Source organism: Lissotriton vulgaris, chromosome 7 (genome assembly GCF_964263255.1).
Source record: "Lissotriton vulgaris chromosome 7, aLisVul1.2, whole genome shotgun sequence".
Lineage (NCBI taxonomy): Eukaryota > Metazoa > Chordata > Amphibia > Caudata > Salamandridae > Lissotriton > Lissotriton vulgaris.
Window position 1 is genome coordinate 1,675,968,832 of NC_141695.1, and position 16,118 is coordinate 1,675,984,949.

The 16,118-nt window shown below is 42.6% G+C and overlaps 1 protein-coding gene across 1 annotated transcript in view; it reads right to left on the reverse strand.

The window, feature by feature from the left end:
- Positions 1 to 13,480, reverse strand: part of NSFL1C (NSFL1 cofactor) — a 138,697-nt gene extending 125,217 nt beyond the window's left edge. Inside the window, exon 1 of the mRNA XM_086932738.1 lies at positions 13,284 to 13,480. Coding sequence (XP_086788864.1) covers positions 13,284 to 13,388 — 105 coding nt within the window. The 5' untranslated portion in view covers positions 13,389 to 13,480. The remainder of the gene's footprint in view (positions 1 to 13,283) is intronic.
- Positions 13,481 to 16,118: the final 2,638 nt, after the last annotated feature.

Below are 16,118 nucleotides of genomic sequence, written 5' to 3' on the forward strand. Positions count from 1 at the left end.
AGTATTGTGGAGGATTGTACAGAGTATGCATGTATATGGGGGGAAACCTATAAGGAAAATAAGAACAACTTTTTTTTTAAATAAACAAATAAAATAATAATAATTTGCTCATTTCCGGTTATTTCTCCTATTCTCCTTCTCTGCATCAGTAAAAAAAATATACAAGCATAGGCAATGCCAACAGGCCTGGCTTTCAAACGAAAGTACTTCCTCATTCAATGACGAGTTTAGTCATTCATTAAATAAGTCATCCTACATGCACTCTGTAATTCAACTTGGCACTAATGTGTCCATTCATCCACCCAGTGACTCATTCTTGCAGTCATCCACTTACAGAACTGCAATAAACTCATGTACAAGCGCAAGAACTCAAAAATCTGCACAAGACCAATTAAAAGACTTAAAAATAAAACATCCTATGGCATGCCTAGGCTTCCAATAGCAAATAAAAACTAAACATAGCAGCAGGTAGACGCCGTGCAATAATACTGTTCATTGTGTTGCATTGTTTTGAAGTTCCAGCATGGCCACAACATTTAGAAGCAATGTATTGGCCATACTAGAACAGTAAAACAATTCAATGGAAGATCTACTATTGCATTGACAATCTTCAAACTACGCGGTTTGTTCGAGAAGGTCACCAACATGTAATAAATTACTCGCCTACAGGCTTTGACAAAAGTGTAATAATCCACCATTAAAAGTCCATTGCCTTGAAGACATCCTTTTCACAATAAGCCAGCCAGGCCTACTGGCTTTCTGATAACCTTACATAATAAACAGATTAAAGCTAAGAAATCTGACATAACTTTTCTTAATGAACCAATAAGACCTACAGCCTTTTCCACTGACTTGACACGATAACCAACAAAGGCCTACTGAAGTGTGGTAGGCTAGAAACCATCATGCCTACAGTTATAAAATTGCCAATATGCACAAAAATACAGCTGGAAAAACAATGCACAACCCCACTCAAAAGGATTTAAAAGGAAATATCACAATGAAAAGCTTCAACACCCACGTTTTATCACAGGGGATGATGAACTTTGCCTACTAAGGTTATCTGAGTGATTTCATGTAAGAAACAAAAGCTCTACGGCCTGCAAAACAGCCTGAAAACAACCCGGGTAAAGACCCAATGGCTTTAACAAATGCTTTTAACAATAAATAAGTCATACTTATTGCCTTCATCATAACATCTTATAGTATAAAGAGATCAGATCTATGACTTTGGACATAACTTTTACCAGTGAACCAATCATGCTTGCATCCTTTATCACTGGCTTTTCACCATAACTAACTCAGGTCTACGGTATCGAGCTTAAGCTTTCCAACAATTCAACCATCAGGCATTACGGTGCCAAAATCAGAAATGTCAACAACATTACAGTTGGCAAAGCAAAATACTAAGTCTCCTAAGAGGGCCTAACACAAACCAGCACAGTGCAAATCTTCTATCCCCCTGGTTTGTCAGAGGGGGGAAACCAACAGTAAAACCCTTGCAACTACGGTAAACTGTGAGATCTCTTTGGCAAAATACTTCTCTGCATTTTTTAATAAAGTAATAATAATTCACCCATAGAAAACTGTTAAGTCTAAAACATGCTTTTCAGACTAAATAAGTCAGGTCACCGACATTATCCTAACTTTTCATTATAAACAGATCTAGCTTATAAGCATAGGCTTTCACACATGGCAGCCAGAAGAAGAGCAAACACCAGAATATACCAACAGATCTGGGCGAAGTAGTCTGATTAAGAGCATCAGTAGCATTAGTTCGACCTTAAAGGTCAAACAATAGCTTTCCTTGAAAAGAAACGTGGCTTAAACAGCTAGATAAATGTTTGATGGGTAAGCAGTCTTTCTGTGGAAACATACCACTTTTGACAAATCAAAAAGCTACACTCCGAAGAACCAACAATTGCGCTGCACTACAGTTCTTCTCTGTAGCACTCCTGAAAGCTTCTTTTTGATCACCAATGGCCGGCTGGCAACTGTGCTGCAAAGCCAGACCTACAAAGAGAAAAGAAATTAAAGAAGAGACACTGGGCCCCAGTGTCATAGGATGGGCAGAGAAGGAAATAATTACAATATTCTTAAGACACAGAACAATAAACAAACCTTAAATGTCACATGGGATGTGCCTTATGCAGAATTTTATGTGCAATGGGTAGTTCACGGTTTCAGATTCATGTGGCGCCTTTCAGTGGGTCAATAACAATGGGAAAAACGTACACATTTAACCTGTAAATCAAATTCAAACTTAACTGGAAGACTTTGGATGAAAATGCACCTACTGCAGAGGTCAGAGTATTTAGGTGGCATATTCCAAGTTCAACGGATTAGTGCACTGATTGCACATGTTATAATGCATTGGTCACAATTTCCAGGCTAAGTGCCAGAAAAGTAGGTCAATGCCACTACTATGGTAGCTTTCTTGTAACTTTTCTTTACAGGTCCCAGTTCTAAGCATTTAGTTCCATTACAGACGACTACTATAAATGTGCGTTCTACTTCAGTGAAGTACAAACTTTTAAAAAAGCATCAATGTTGAAATGCTCTTAAATGCACCAGCGTCACACCAAAGGCACCAATATCACACCCCTGACAATCTTGCACGACCCTATAATGTTTTTGCAGTAAGAAAGGTGTGTTTTTCTTTAAAACTGTTATAAAGCATTCTTTTTTAGTAGTAGTTTAAATAAAACAACTAGTAATGTGACAATAAAGGGCCATCTAATTAGACTAAGGTATGGTTGGGACATGTGATTTTCTTTACAGGACGAGTACATTTTTAGTATCATTTGCTCCTTGGACAAGTAGAGATTTCTGAAAATTCCACAACTGTAACAGTCTTGCTTTAGTGGCTTTTCAAAAAACAATGATCTTAGATGAAACAAACTAGACAGGCAATTGTAACATCTGCCGTTGATCACCATGAAGAGGCTGTATTTGAAGAAAACAACCACAAGCCTACGACAGGAGTAGTTGCTGCAAAAATCAAATTTACTAAAATCACTTAAGTAATTGCTTACCCTTCCTTAGCACGCACCTAGCCATCTAGTTTCAAATCTCCTGCAGATACCTAACAAAGCTCTCACGCTTGTTTAAACATTTCAAATACCTTAGCTCTATTGGCACCAAATAATTTGTTGCCCATCTTCCATGCATTTTCCACATTAAAATATATATCCATATTATTTTCTTTACTTCATATCTCCCTAACCGTGCAAAACAGAAATGTAGCTTTCATTAAATTTACCTTGTGTAAGCCCACACTGGCCATTGTTTCACATGGTAAGGGCTGCGGCTTCGGTTTTTTTTCTTTTCTTTATTTCCCAACGTTAAATTTCAATTACAATCCCCCAGCTACAAATAGACCTATGGGTCTAGAGTCATCTTTTTCGAAAGTTCCTTTTTGCATCTCTCTCAAGGACACAATTGCAGTGATTGCGAGCTTGAATCAGGGGTTCCAATCTGAGGCACTGCGATTGGGCATTGGGCTGAGCATTCTTCAATGATTCTGCCCTTTGTTTAAAATCAATCCTACTGTGATTTAAAACGATCATTTTAAAGTAGGATCTTCGCCTTATTTTATTATTAGCACAGGTCCACAAGATATATATTCAGAGCACAGGATTTCTTTGACCTTCCTTTTGACTCATATTCTAAAGTGGCAGCTGGTGCGATCACTGCTGTAGAAGCATTTCTTTTTTTCATTAACACAGGACCTATTTTTTCAGTACTGTGTTTTAATTTTTTTATTTTAGTAATCTCAAGCAGGGTCTCCGAGATTCCTTTGATTGATTTTCGCATTATTAACAATAGCTTCATGATTAAAAGGTGAAGCTGAAGGGACAATACGCATGCTCTTTGCATCAAGTTCATCTGCAGGTTTCTGCCTCCCCTGTGGGTAAAATATGGATACTGAAGCTTATTACAAGAGCTAGAAACACGTTTCATCACACAATCATGGGAAAGATGATAGATGCACGCCTCTTTAATGTTCCTGCAAAGGAAGCATCCATGTCTTCTGGTCTTGGTCCTGGGAGCAAGAAAGTAGCAAGGAAGTGCCTAAAAAGTCAGTTACCTTTTGTTGATGATTTAAGGTGGATTTCTGTTAGCTTCCTGTAAAACATTGACTAGATGGCGTACACAGGGAAGACCTTTGCTGAAGTGATTTTAGGAGTTCCACAACTGTTTGGTCAACTAGATAACTCTCCCACCTCTTTCTCCAAGTGGATCCTAATACGGGACCTCTATAGGACTCTTATCATAAAGAAACTATTATCACTCTTATTATGAAGCATTATATACAGATTCTCTTTCCACACGCAGAAAATGGGGTAGATTACGTTCAGGTCTAATAGGTAGATGTAACATTATTAAAATGGTTATCCTGCCACAATATCTCCTTTTATTCAGGTCCATCCCCTGCACCTCCATGGGAGTTTTTTTTTTTTTTTTTTAAAAAAGAGGTCGAAAGTAAATGGCCGAAATTTATATGACATTTTAAAAAGCCTCAATGTGCTATAAAATAGCTACAACTTCCCCACAGCAAGAGTGGTTTTTCACTTCCATCTCTCTGGAACTATTATATTTCCCCATTCCTCTTCAGACTTTCAGCATTTGAGGGGCGTCATGGTTATGAGACTTAGCTGGTCTATTTCAGGATTATCAGATTTTTCCCAGGATGATTATACCCAGCAAAGGCTTAAATGATACAGCATATTCTAAAAGTAAGCAGTTCAAGACTCTCTTGGTATATCATAGGGTTTAGCAGGATATCTGTTCTACTTGTTACATACCGCTTTTTCATCATTTACATCTCTCTGTAATAATCCTAGCCTACCACCTTTTTTCCAGGCTAATTACTTAAGGTGTTGACTAGGGTTAAAACTTGTGACTTTGGCTCCGTGTTTTTTTTTTTTTTAAGAAATTAGGTTTATGTGACATTCCAGGAGCTTACCAAAAAACACAGGCTCCCTAAAATTGGTCCTCGTGGTTATCAACAATTAAGAGAATTTTTGTCAGGTCTTTCTTCAAATTAAATTAGTATCGATATTAATGAGTTTTTACAGAGATTTATCGAAGTATCAAGATTTTGCTATATTCATACTTTGTATTCAGTCTTGATGAGCCAGAAGAATATGGTTATTACATATGTCTTGCCCGCTAGCCAGTCACACAACTTGCATTCTAATCTTGTCCGCTAGCCAGTCACACCACTTGCATTCTAATGTCTCTGTCACTGATACAAGACGTACCTATCTTCTTGCTCAGATCATCATAAACGTCTCCAGGCTCAAGACTCATTCCTTTAAAAACGTTGTACGGTTTATATTATACACCATACAAGTTGCTTGAATGGAATCAAAGGAATACATCAAACTGTTTTCGATGTAGTAAGCCTGGTGCCAATACCATACATATATTTGCAAATTGTGATCTAATAGTTCAGTACTGGTGCACAGTTTTCAAACTGATTAATCAATTCTTAAAGATCGATGAAAGATTTGACCAAAGACTGTCCGATTAGGTCATAGGTCTGTTTCACCTGAGTGGGGATGGTCTATTTAATTGCTAATACAACTGCAAGATTGGAGATTGCTTGGGCATGGCTTCAAATAGAGGCCCCAGATCCTTTGTCTAGGTGGAAGGAGTCTGTATTCCTCTGTGGGTTGTAATTGGCGCTCATGCAAAATCATTTCCGGTGTAGTAAGTTAAGAAAAGCCGGGCAGCTGGTCAGTCAGAGCCTAATGGGTCTCACACCTGGTTGAACATGGATATTATGAAGGGATAGGATTCATTCATACTGTGATTGATTTTTACATTTCTTATGTCCAATGAATTCCCTCTTTTAGATTTACCCAAGCATGGCCACTGGTGCTCTATTTTATGATCTGTTGAATAACTTGCGTTTTAACTATATTGTTGGCATGTAACTGTTTTATTGACTTTTTATATCTTTTTAATTTGAAAAAAAAACGAAAAGATGAAGGAAAGGAGATGTAATTTTCACATCATCAAAGTTGCTTTCCTCTGAACACAAGAATGAAATGGGTAGTGTTTCAAGGCCATGTCCGTTCGGACCATCTGAAATGCACTTCAAACTGACACCCCCACAAGAGTTTTCAGGGTTAATAGAGTTAAAGAAAGAAGAAAAAAGAAAAAAAAAAGAGGCTAATTCTCAGGCATGCTGCCACTCAGCAGTGCATTGCCTTGCCTTAATGGTAGTTAATTTTATAACCCAAGAATGATTATGTTCTGACTTAGTGACATCTATGGCAGGAAAGACGTTCTGGGATTTGACATGGTGAGTGGTTGACATTAGTATAAAGTAGCAGCTTTGTTTCCCCAGCTGGCCACAATACCCTATCTGATGTGTGTGGACTGCTGTATTGCATCAGAGAGGGGCTCCATTGCAAGACGAAAACAAAAAGTGGTAAGTCTGGGAACTTCTGCCTCGTCCCCCTATAGATGCAGGACTCTTCTTAGAGGAACCCTACAAAATACAGTTTTGCTGAGAGGTTTTCATATGATCAATTTACTTTTTGAATTGAATTCGCACCAAGACCTGCTCTATCCAATGTCTGGAGAAGGTAGCCTGACTGACCTCGATCAAAGGATTTCTCTCCATTCAAAGAAATTGACACAACTTTGCCTTGATCATCTTTAACCTAGCAGATTAGACCGGGTTCGAAGACGATTCCTGGAGCTGCAACCAGGCACAAAGCATACTTGACAGTCATGAATGAGACTAGTTAACACCTTTCGTAGCTGGGATGCCAGCATTTTAAAGTCTACATGAGGGATGTGTGTTTGGGGAGTAGACATCACTGTTTTACTGAGTTTAGGCTGGAGACATCCAGTGGCCTCAAATTTCTTGAATACTGCTTACAGCATTTTTGCCATCTGTGCACTATTGATTCTGTAAAATTAAGCAGAAAATCCATCCTCTCAAGAGCGAGCTCACTCTCAACGTAATTTTGTTTAGATAGTCTGGGCAGTCTGACAGTTGCCAAGAATGCCTCTTCTGCCCACACATCTGCCTGGTCTCATTGCTACAGATATCTGAAGAATGACACAAAAGAGAGTAATGTCAACTGGACATGTGCCTTTATTGCCATCACTATTGAAGATAGCCAAGATCCCAATGATTGCCTCCCTTTGCTTCAGCTGCGCAGTATGGCGCCAGCAAAGTTTCCCCCTTGTTCTTAATGGAACTATTCTAAATAGGGTCGGGTGTAGTCTGCCTTGAAAGTGTTAAATGAATTAAGGGCAAATGTATTTGTTTCTATCCTGCGCAGAAATTCAGGCATCTGTGTTCAATAGGATTGTATTTGTGCCTACTGTAGGTCCCTATCAAGGAGTTCTTGTTCCTAAGTTTATGTTCAGTCATTGCGAGCCCCTCATAAGTTTCACCCATAGGGTTGCCCAGCCCGCAGCCCTAAAGGTGTAGACAGAGGCGATTAAAACTTTGAAATAGCCTACAAAGACTCCAAATGGTCCTGGACAGCCTATTTTTCAGATGGCACTTTAAATTTGGACAAATGCAGAATGCATCTACTTCTATGCTAGATATAAAACCTGACCCGAGTTGCAAGAAAGTCAGCCTTCTTCAAGAAGGGCTTCAGGAGGTTCTCGACGAGAATATAAAAAATAAAATAAAATAGGAACATTGGTCCCTGTTGGGTAGTAAAGTGCGGACACAATTATGGTGCAGGGATGCACACGCTCCCCACATTACAGCGCCACTGCACCTGCTGCACTGATAGCTACACCCCTGAAGCTTGTCCTGCCACTGCAGTGATGTACCTGTTTGCTGACTAAGGAAAGTATGCTTGCTGCGGTCTGTAAAAAGCTTTTGGGAAGCTGACATCATCCTTAAAAACATGTTTTAAAATCAATAAAATTGCTTATCAAAAAAAAAATGTTTAAAAAAACATAACATGAACGTTAAAAGTTTCTCAATGTTATATAAATGAAGCATTACTAATTCATACCTTTAAAGTCAGAGACTTAGCAGAGGCAGTAATACTGTCCACCACGTGACTACATCACTGTGACCTTGCCACCCGGCTCCATTAACTGCAGGCTTTTCTTTTCATTTCTGAAAAGCATTGGCTGAAACAATTACCGCAGGCTGGCCAAGGTCACTGGAATCTCTAGGAAACCGTCAGTGGGAGAAATGCCTCTGCAAAAAGTCATATTTGTCAGTCCTGTGACTTTGTGTTATTTTAAAGATGATTCTAGATAAGTACCGGTCCCCTGAATTAAATGTGAGGGGAGGCCACCACAAAATAAGTACTGGTTATTGAAGGAAAGAGAAGAGGCCGAGGCCCTGTTCGTTTACCTGCGTGTGCACGGACTCGCCGAGGCACCAGCCTGAGTCATGCTACTCAGTGGAGGGGGTTTACATAGGAATCCTCTGCCATCCAAACCCTTGCTAGAAGTCTTTCCTCAGGAAGGGCGGGCGAAGAGCCCGGTGTTTTTGAGCGATTCGTGCATCTCCTTCCGGAGTCCCATACGAGGCAGGCTGCCCGGTCCCAACCCTCACCCCTGCGGGGGGCCAGGTATGATCGCGTTGGATACAGTGCCGGGTCCGCCGCCTCATGATGGAGATCCGGTTCACGAGCACTTGGCCTGGTCTGGGTGAGGGCATGGGGAGCCGGATAATTCCGCCATGTCCAAGTCCCCCAGCACGAGACCGTGACTAAGCATGTTGGCCCCATGCCAGCCAGCATCTTCCATCCGCGCTCGCAGGGACTAAACACCACCCGATGCAAAGACTAGCCCGCCCCCTACACCACCGCCGGCCATCCTGACTCTAGTTAAAACACGCCTTCCTGCCACTGTACTTCAAAAATAATGTCGAAAGATCTTAGCTTGACATACGTCATTGCTCTGCAAGGGCGCGCGCATAGCTAACTTGTAGTATAAGGCGGCCTTCTAGGCTCATGAGTTTACTCTGGCCTGCTTAGTCACGGTCAACAAGCCTAACTCGTTTGCCGCTTCCACAAACATCAACTTTAGTTATGCATGCTTCTTTACTCTTTCTTTGCCCAGCATATCTGGTCTCCATTTTGTAACTTCAAATGCTTTAACGACAGAGCACTACACAAAATTAGTACATCACAATACAGCACGTTTGGCTAACGAAGACTCCTTCATTCTTCTTTCTGCCTGCTTAGTTGTTAAAAAAGAGCCATATGCATAGCACTATCAATGCTTTTTAACCACATCTGACAACAACAGGATAGCTCATGGAGCACTAGAATCACTGGAAGGGGGTTACCATCCATGTGCAGTGCACCGAATTGTGTCCATAAATTACACCAAGTTCAAGGAATCAATGGCCTAGCCGCAACCCAAAAATCATACATACGAATGACATTTATTGAGCAGGCTATCTGTCAATAAATAACCTCTGGGATGAATTTTGCATTTAACACTAGCCCCACCCTGCCATTAACCGTTTTGGACTCCCTCCGTTGAAACGTACCCCATCTCGTCCTATTTTCTACACTAAACCCCTGGTCCTCTATATTGCACCTATGGTTTGAACTAGCTTTGTGTTATGGAAACCACATTTAAATAATGTACAATTACATACATGCACCTTAGTGAAATAATGCTCGATTATCCGGCTTCGACTGGTGTGATGGGATACCACTCTAATGCCAACTCAGAAGTTCTGTAACAATACTGCAGTACCAAATTAGAAAAGTCGGGTTTTTTTGTTGGGGGGGGGGGGGGGGGTGAGTTGGTGTACTGGTACGGTACCTCAGCAGGGGGGGGGGGGGGGGGTGTGTGTGTGTGTGTGTGAAGACATGCTGACGTACCTCAGAGGGTTAAGTGTGGTGCAGCGCTTGCTGCTGTACCAGAGCGGATGGGGAGTGGGAGGTTGCTCCGGCTGTGTCTGATGAGAAAGAGTACAGAGAGGGTTTGCTGCTCCTGTGTTAGATCAGATAGCTTGTAGCGGTTGTTGGTGCAACTGTACCCCATCAGATGGAGTGAGAAGACTTTGCTGCTGAGCCAAATCAGACGATGCAGGGACAGAATTTGTTGCTGCTTTACAGGGTTATATATACGTGGAGCAGCTGCTAGTGCAAAAGAGCATATTATATATGTGGGATGAGGTGCTACGCAGTACCAGAGAAGCAGCAGTGCATGCAAGTTGGTGTTGCAGTTGTACCAGGTTTGCTGAGGTGCTTGGGAGAGATGCTGCTACATTCATGCTTAGATGAGGTGTGAGGCGGGGATGCTGTTGCTGTACTGGATCAGATTAAATGTAGGAGCAGATACCATAGGTGTACAAGGCCAGACGAGATGTGTCGTAGGAGATGTTTCTGGTGTATCAGACAGATGAGGTGTGTGTGGGAAAGGGTGCTCCTGAGCACCAAATCAGATGGGTTTGCTGCTGAGACTGTCCCGGATCAGATGGGCTGCGTGTGGGGATGCTACTCACAGCACCAGACCAAAACGTTATTTGGTACGACGTGATAATTACTGCATCAAATCAGATGAGACCTTAGGGGTGCAGTTTCTATATCAGATGTCGGATTGAGGGGTGCTGCTGTAGCAGATGAAGTGTGCATGTGTGTAGGATGGGTCTTGTGGCTTTATGAGGTGTGCGAGTGTGAATGGTGTTGCTCGGAATAAGAGTGTATGGGGTAAGGAGTTGCTTCTTTTCAACCTAAAATGATGTTTTTAATTAGAATTTTGTAGGAGATGAGATTTAGGTGGGTGTCAGCTAATGGTTGTTTTAGTGTACCACATCAGATGGGTAAGGACAGTCGCTGTGCTTTGCGAAATATTGCACTAAGCTCTGCAGCTCAACTAGATCAGATGTGAGGGTTGCACCAGCTATACCAAAACACAAAAAAGAGAGAGAAAAGGGCACCAATGCGCTCATTCCTGCCCTTACTCATAGAATCAAAACACAAAAATTGGCATGACACCCTGTTTTGTTTGAAACCGGTTGTTCACAAGCATACACACACAGTTTTTCAAGCTACCTACAATTACTCTAACTTCCAGAAAGAGGGAAATTTCAAGAATTTGGATGAGGTAGGCTCACCTATGTAATGTGACGTGTCATCATTTGCCACCTCGTCCTACCCTAGTGAGATGGTACTATCAGGGTGGGCTCAACTACAGGAAGGGGCTAGCCTGAAGGACTTCTTAGAAATTCTTTTTTTCTGGATAAAAAACCTGGATCTCGTTTCACAGTTAAAAAAGCCTTAGGATCAACCATAAAGTATCCTTTATTCAGGGGGTATCCTAGGCTTGTTTTAAAACAGCAAAGGGCATTAACAGGTGACATACACGGTTATAATGACCTATATGTGTATATATATATATATATATATATATATATATAATGTCAACATGTTTCTGCCTATAGTATTTAGCCAAACGGTCTAAGGCATTCATCAGGACCAAATCTATATGTCCCTACACTAGAGTCCCATTGAAGATATGTAGAGAGGACCTACCTCTCTTTTAGAAATTCCAGGTCTATTAACCTAGTTTTAAAATGCTAGTTGCCTCATGGTCTGTTCGAGTGGGCGTCTCCCGTTGTCAAACTTTCTTCAAGGTAGCACACACCCACAATGGTCTACCATGCCCCAGGGAACAGCTGACTGGAATTTCTTAAAGAGAGGTAGGTCCTCTCTACATATCTTCTATGTGTCTATGCACTAACGCTACTGTAGTGTAGGGAAATAGATCTGGCCCTGATGAATGCCTTAGACCATTCGGATAAAAGCTATAGGCAGAAACATGTTGGCATTATGCGTTACAAACAAATTCAGTGACGCATATAGGTCATTATAACCGCATGTCTCTTGATAATACCCTTTGGTGCTTTTAAACAAGACTAGGATACCACCTGAATAAAGGATACTTTGTGGTTTATCCCAAGGCTTATTTTACTTTGAAACTGGATCAAAGTTCTGTACCCAGAAAAAATAAATAATTTCAAAGAACTCTCTCAGGCCAGCCCCCTCCTCAGGTTCAGTCCTCCCTGGTAGTAGCATCTCACCAGACAAATGTCACATTACATGAGTAAGCCTACCTCATCCAATTCTTGCAATTGACCTCTTTCTGGGAGTTAGAGTAGTAGTAGGCAGCTAGAAAAACATTAGTGTGTGTATGCTTGTGAACAACTAGTTTCAAGCAACAAAAAAAAACAGGTGTCATGCCAATTTTTTTATTGTGATTGCACCAGCTATACCGACGGCGTGCAAAAAATGGTACACCCAGTGCTTTACAAGGGCAAGTACTTTCCGGTACTCAGTACCTGCTATTCTTTATTTTGAAAGGGGGAGTACCTGCACTTCTTAGCGCTGCTGCACATCTACATTGCCATTTAAAGCACAGGGTACACCTATAGTGTGAGCTGTGTAGTAATGGATTTACTACACTTTACAACCCTCTGAATAATAACTGGCAAATGTTAATGAATGAAAACTACTGATCAGATTTCAAACGGAACACATGTTAATATAAAAACACCTGCAGTGAAGAGAAGTAACAGACAGTTTGTAAAAGTTGCCTGGTCATGCCTTAGTTGCTGATTAGTATATTAAACCGGGATTAATGAGGTGATTTTTTTTTGTTAAGGCAGTTCTAATAGTTTTTTCTTAGAGAATACTATTTTCAATAGGATCTGGTTGACCAGTATACGTTTCTATTGGAAGATACCTTTGTAGGCTGCATAACATAGGGATCACTTTTGTACTAATGTGTTCGGATGAAAAACAGAACACTGCCACTGAATTTACCACACATTGATGCAGGACTTGACTTTTTATACGACATAATTTCCTACCACTGTCACAAAATGGGGTCCCACGTCTCATAATTCCAGTTGCTCTGACTGCACCAGATTAGATGCGATATACTGATACAGTGCAGACTGGACATGGGAGAGAAAATGCAGCAGTTCTATCAAATTGGATGAGGCGAGACTGGGCGGCTGCACCAGATCAGATGAAGTGTGTTTTGCAGCTGCTACCAGGGTGGATAAAGAGTACAATGGTATACACTCTATGAGATGGAATGAGGTGAGAAAGTGATGTACCATTTGAAGGAGGCGGGGAGTGTTGATGGGCCATCATGACGGTTGGGTTGGCGCTATACCATAGAATGGACTGTCGAAGGAGTGAAAGGGAAACAGCTCTCTCCCAGGCTTGGTGTTAGGGGATGGTGGCCGTTTCTAGCACTAGATTTTATTGGTGGTTTCTGATCTCCCGAACCCACTCTCTCAACTGCACCTGTAGGTTCCACTCAGCGCACTCCAGGAAGAAGCGCGCCCTCTCTTCCTCGGCCCCGGTCACTGCCACAAACTCCCGCACCGCCTCCTGCTGTAGCTGAGCCATCTTCAATGTGCACCGATCACAGCGCTCCGGCGAGGAACAGCGGCATGCGCTCTATGGTTCCCAGCACCAACTCTATGATTTCCGGCACAGATCGGCCACATCTCTATGGTTACTAACGTTAGAACGGGCCGGGCTCCAGATCTGACGGACAGCTGAGAATCACATCCGGGACAAGCGTTTTCTCTATGATCATCATGGCGAAAAGCCCTGTTCGTCTCGAGGGCTACAGACACAGCTAGAAGAATGTATGCGGCCCGCTTCTCTCCAGTTTAGCTTCTTTATGCGTCTGTACGCAGCTTCTCCGTCCGCTTAATTCAATAGTTGTAACAGTTTTTTTCTGTCGAGGTTATGTCTGATGTGTTCCACCTCGAAACGGATATAAAGAAAGAACAGAAGGCCAGAAAGCTTTAACCCCCTCTTTGCTGCTAGCAAAAGGCGTTGCACAGAGCCAGCCATTATAGAAGTTTTATGTCTCACGTGAATAGAAACTGTTCAGCGCTAGTCCTGCTAAACGTAGAGAAAGTTTTGAAAGTTTTAATAAGAAACTGCTGCCGTATTTTAGTATTTTATGTCACAAACGGAGCTCGTTCTAATATACTATCTACGGATATAAAGAAAGGACAAAAGGCCAGAAAACTTTAACCCACACCCCTCTTTGTTGCTAGCAAAAGGCGTTGCACAGAGCCAGCCATTCTAGAAGTTTAATAATGTGAATAGAAACTGTTCAGCGCTAGTCCTGCTAAAACTAGAGACAGTCTTGAAAGTTTAAATAAGAAACTGCTGCCGTATTTTAGTGTTTTATGTCAAAAACGGAGGTTCGTATCGTATTGTTATACCGTCTTCCTTGCTGATTTTTTTAAATTACATTGCAGCCAGGTAGAAATGGTCTTTAAATACAATGAAAATACTAATAGCCAGAAATCCTTGGTTCGAGACTACAAATGTAGGCAACACAGCTGTCTCATTATAAAGTTATAATAGTATACATGCTCACAGATCCGATTGAGGCCTGATCCTAATTTTTGAAGCCAAAAAGCATAGCTGGCAAGTTTTCCATGTGTAATGCACTATTCCAATCAAGGTTTTTTTTTCTTTGAATTCTGGGACTTGTAGTCCTAGTTTCATAATGGAATAAACAAGGCTAAAAGTCCCAGAATCAAAGGAAAAATCCTGGACTGGATCAGAGTTATATATTCACACTAAGTATAGAATAGAACATTTGAGATGTAATAGAATTTTGAAGGATGAAGTTGATAAAGTACTAGGAGTAGAATGTAGAGGGTTGTAGTGTTGCGGTACCAGGCCTACCCCTAGGACACAGAGGGCCATACAAGGTACTTCTGTTAGTGGCCAGTAGCATACTAACCACGCCCAGTGTCCCTGGGCTCTTTATTAGTGCACACACGTGCTGGCCGAGCGTACGCCGGGCCAACCCCACTCATTACGTTGCAGGGTCTAACTGGGGAACACCCCTCGCTCACTGGGTAACATGGAGCAATGCACTGGGGACAGCATTACATTCCTCCTTTACCCAAAGATTAAAACAATTACAAAACATTGAGAAACAACCGATAGCCCCAAGCGTCAGTCCATGAAAAATTGGATATTTATGGAACAGTCTTACTTGATCTGCAGGCACCACCATGTCTCTTGCCTGGAGGTCGACAGCAGGCTACCAAGTCCTGATACTTCTGAGACGCTTTGGGATGGGGCTGCAGGCCGTACTGACCGTGGCTGCTCCTGGCAGGGGGGGTTGGTGGAGTCTCTGCCGTGTTGTAATTCTCTTGTGTTGGCTGACTGCTTCGGAGGTCTTGGTCGTGGACCTTTTCAGGAGCTGGGGTGTTTAGGTCAACTTCCGCGGTTATGGCCGTGGGACGGCCTTTGCTCTCTTCGGACCTGCGAGGACTGTCCGGTTCATCCATCCTTGGCTCGTCGAGTAGCGGAAACTCTTCTGCGTCATCTGCTTGGACCCTTTTGAAGAATGACACATTGCGGGTTACACGTTCATGTCCCCGGGATGCCGTCATCATTGTGCCTTTGACTTCAGTCACAGTCCATGGATTCAGCTCAAACAGCAGCCTGAACTTCCCACCAGCATGGCGGTCTCGCACAAGCACTCGGTCGCCGATGGTGATCGGGTTCTCTGTTGCACGCCTTCTCCAGTACGCCTCAAGGTTGGGATCGTCCGCTTCGCTAGGGATCGGTTCGGAGGGTTCGGTGACTCTGCCCACACTGGGTGATGCGGGATGGTGTCTGTCACCGCTCGACCAAAACACAGGCAGCTCAGGGAGATGCCGGTAGTGCAGTGGGGTGAGAGGCGATATTCAGGGAGGAACTGGTACAGAGGTTATGTCTGATATGTTCCAACTGAACTCTTGAAACGGAGTCATGTACAGGTGCGCGACAGATCGCACGATGTGCCTGGCAGGAGGTGCGGGAAACGCGACCGGAGCGTCTCCGCGATGAAAGTGCAGGCGGCAGGCACAGCAGGTGCAGTGAGTCGCGGAGGGGTGGGGAGAAAGCCTTATCACCAGTGTAGTGTTGTGGTACCGGGCCTACCCCTAGGACACAGAGGGCTGTACGAGGTACTTCTGTTAGTGGCCAGTAACATACTAACCACGCCTAACGACCCTGGGCTCTTTATTAGTGCACACACGCGCTGGCCGAGCGTAAGCCGGACCAGCCCACCTCATTATGTTGTAAGTACTAACTGGGGAACACCCCTCGCTC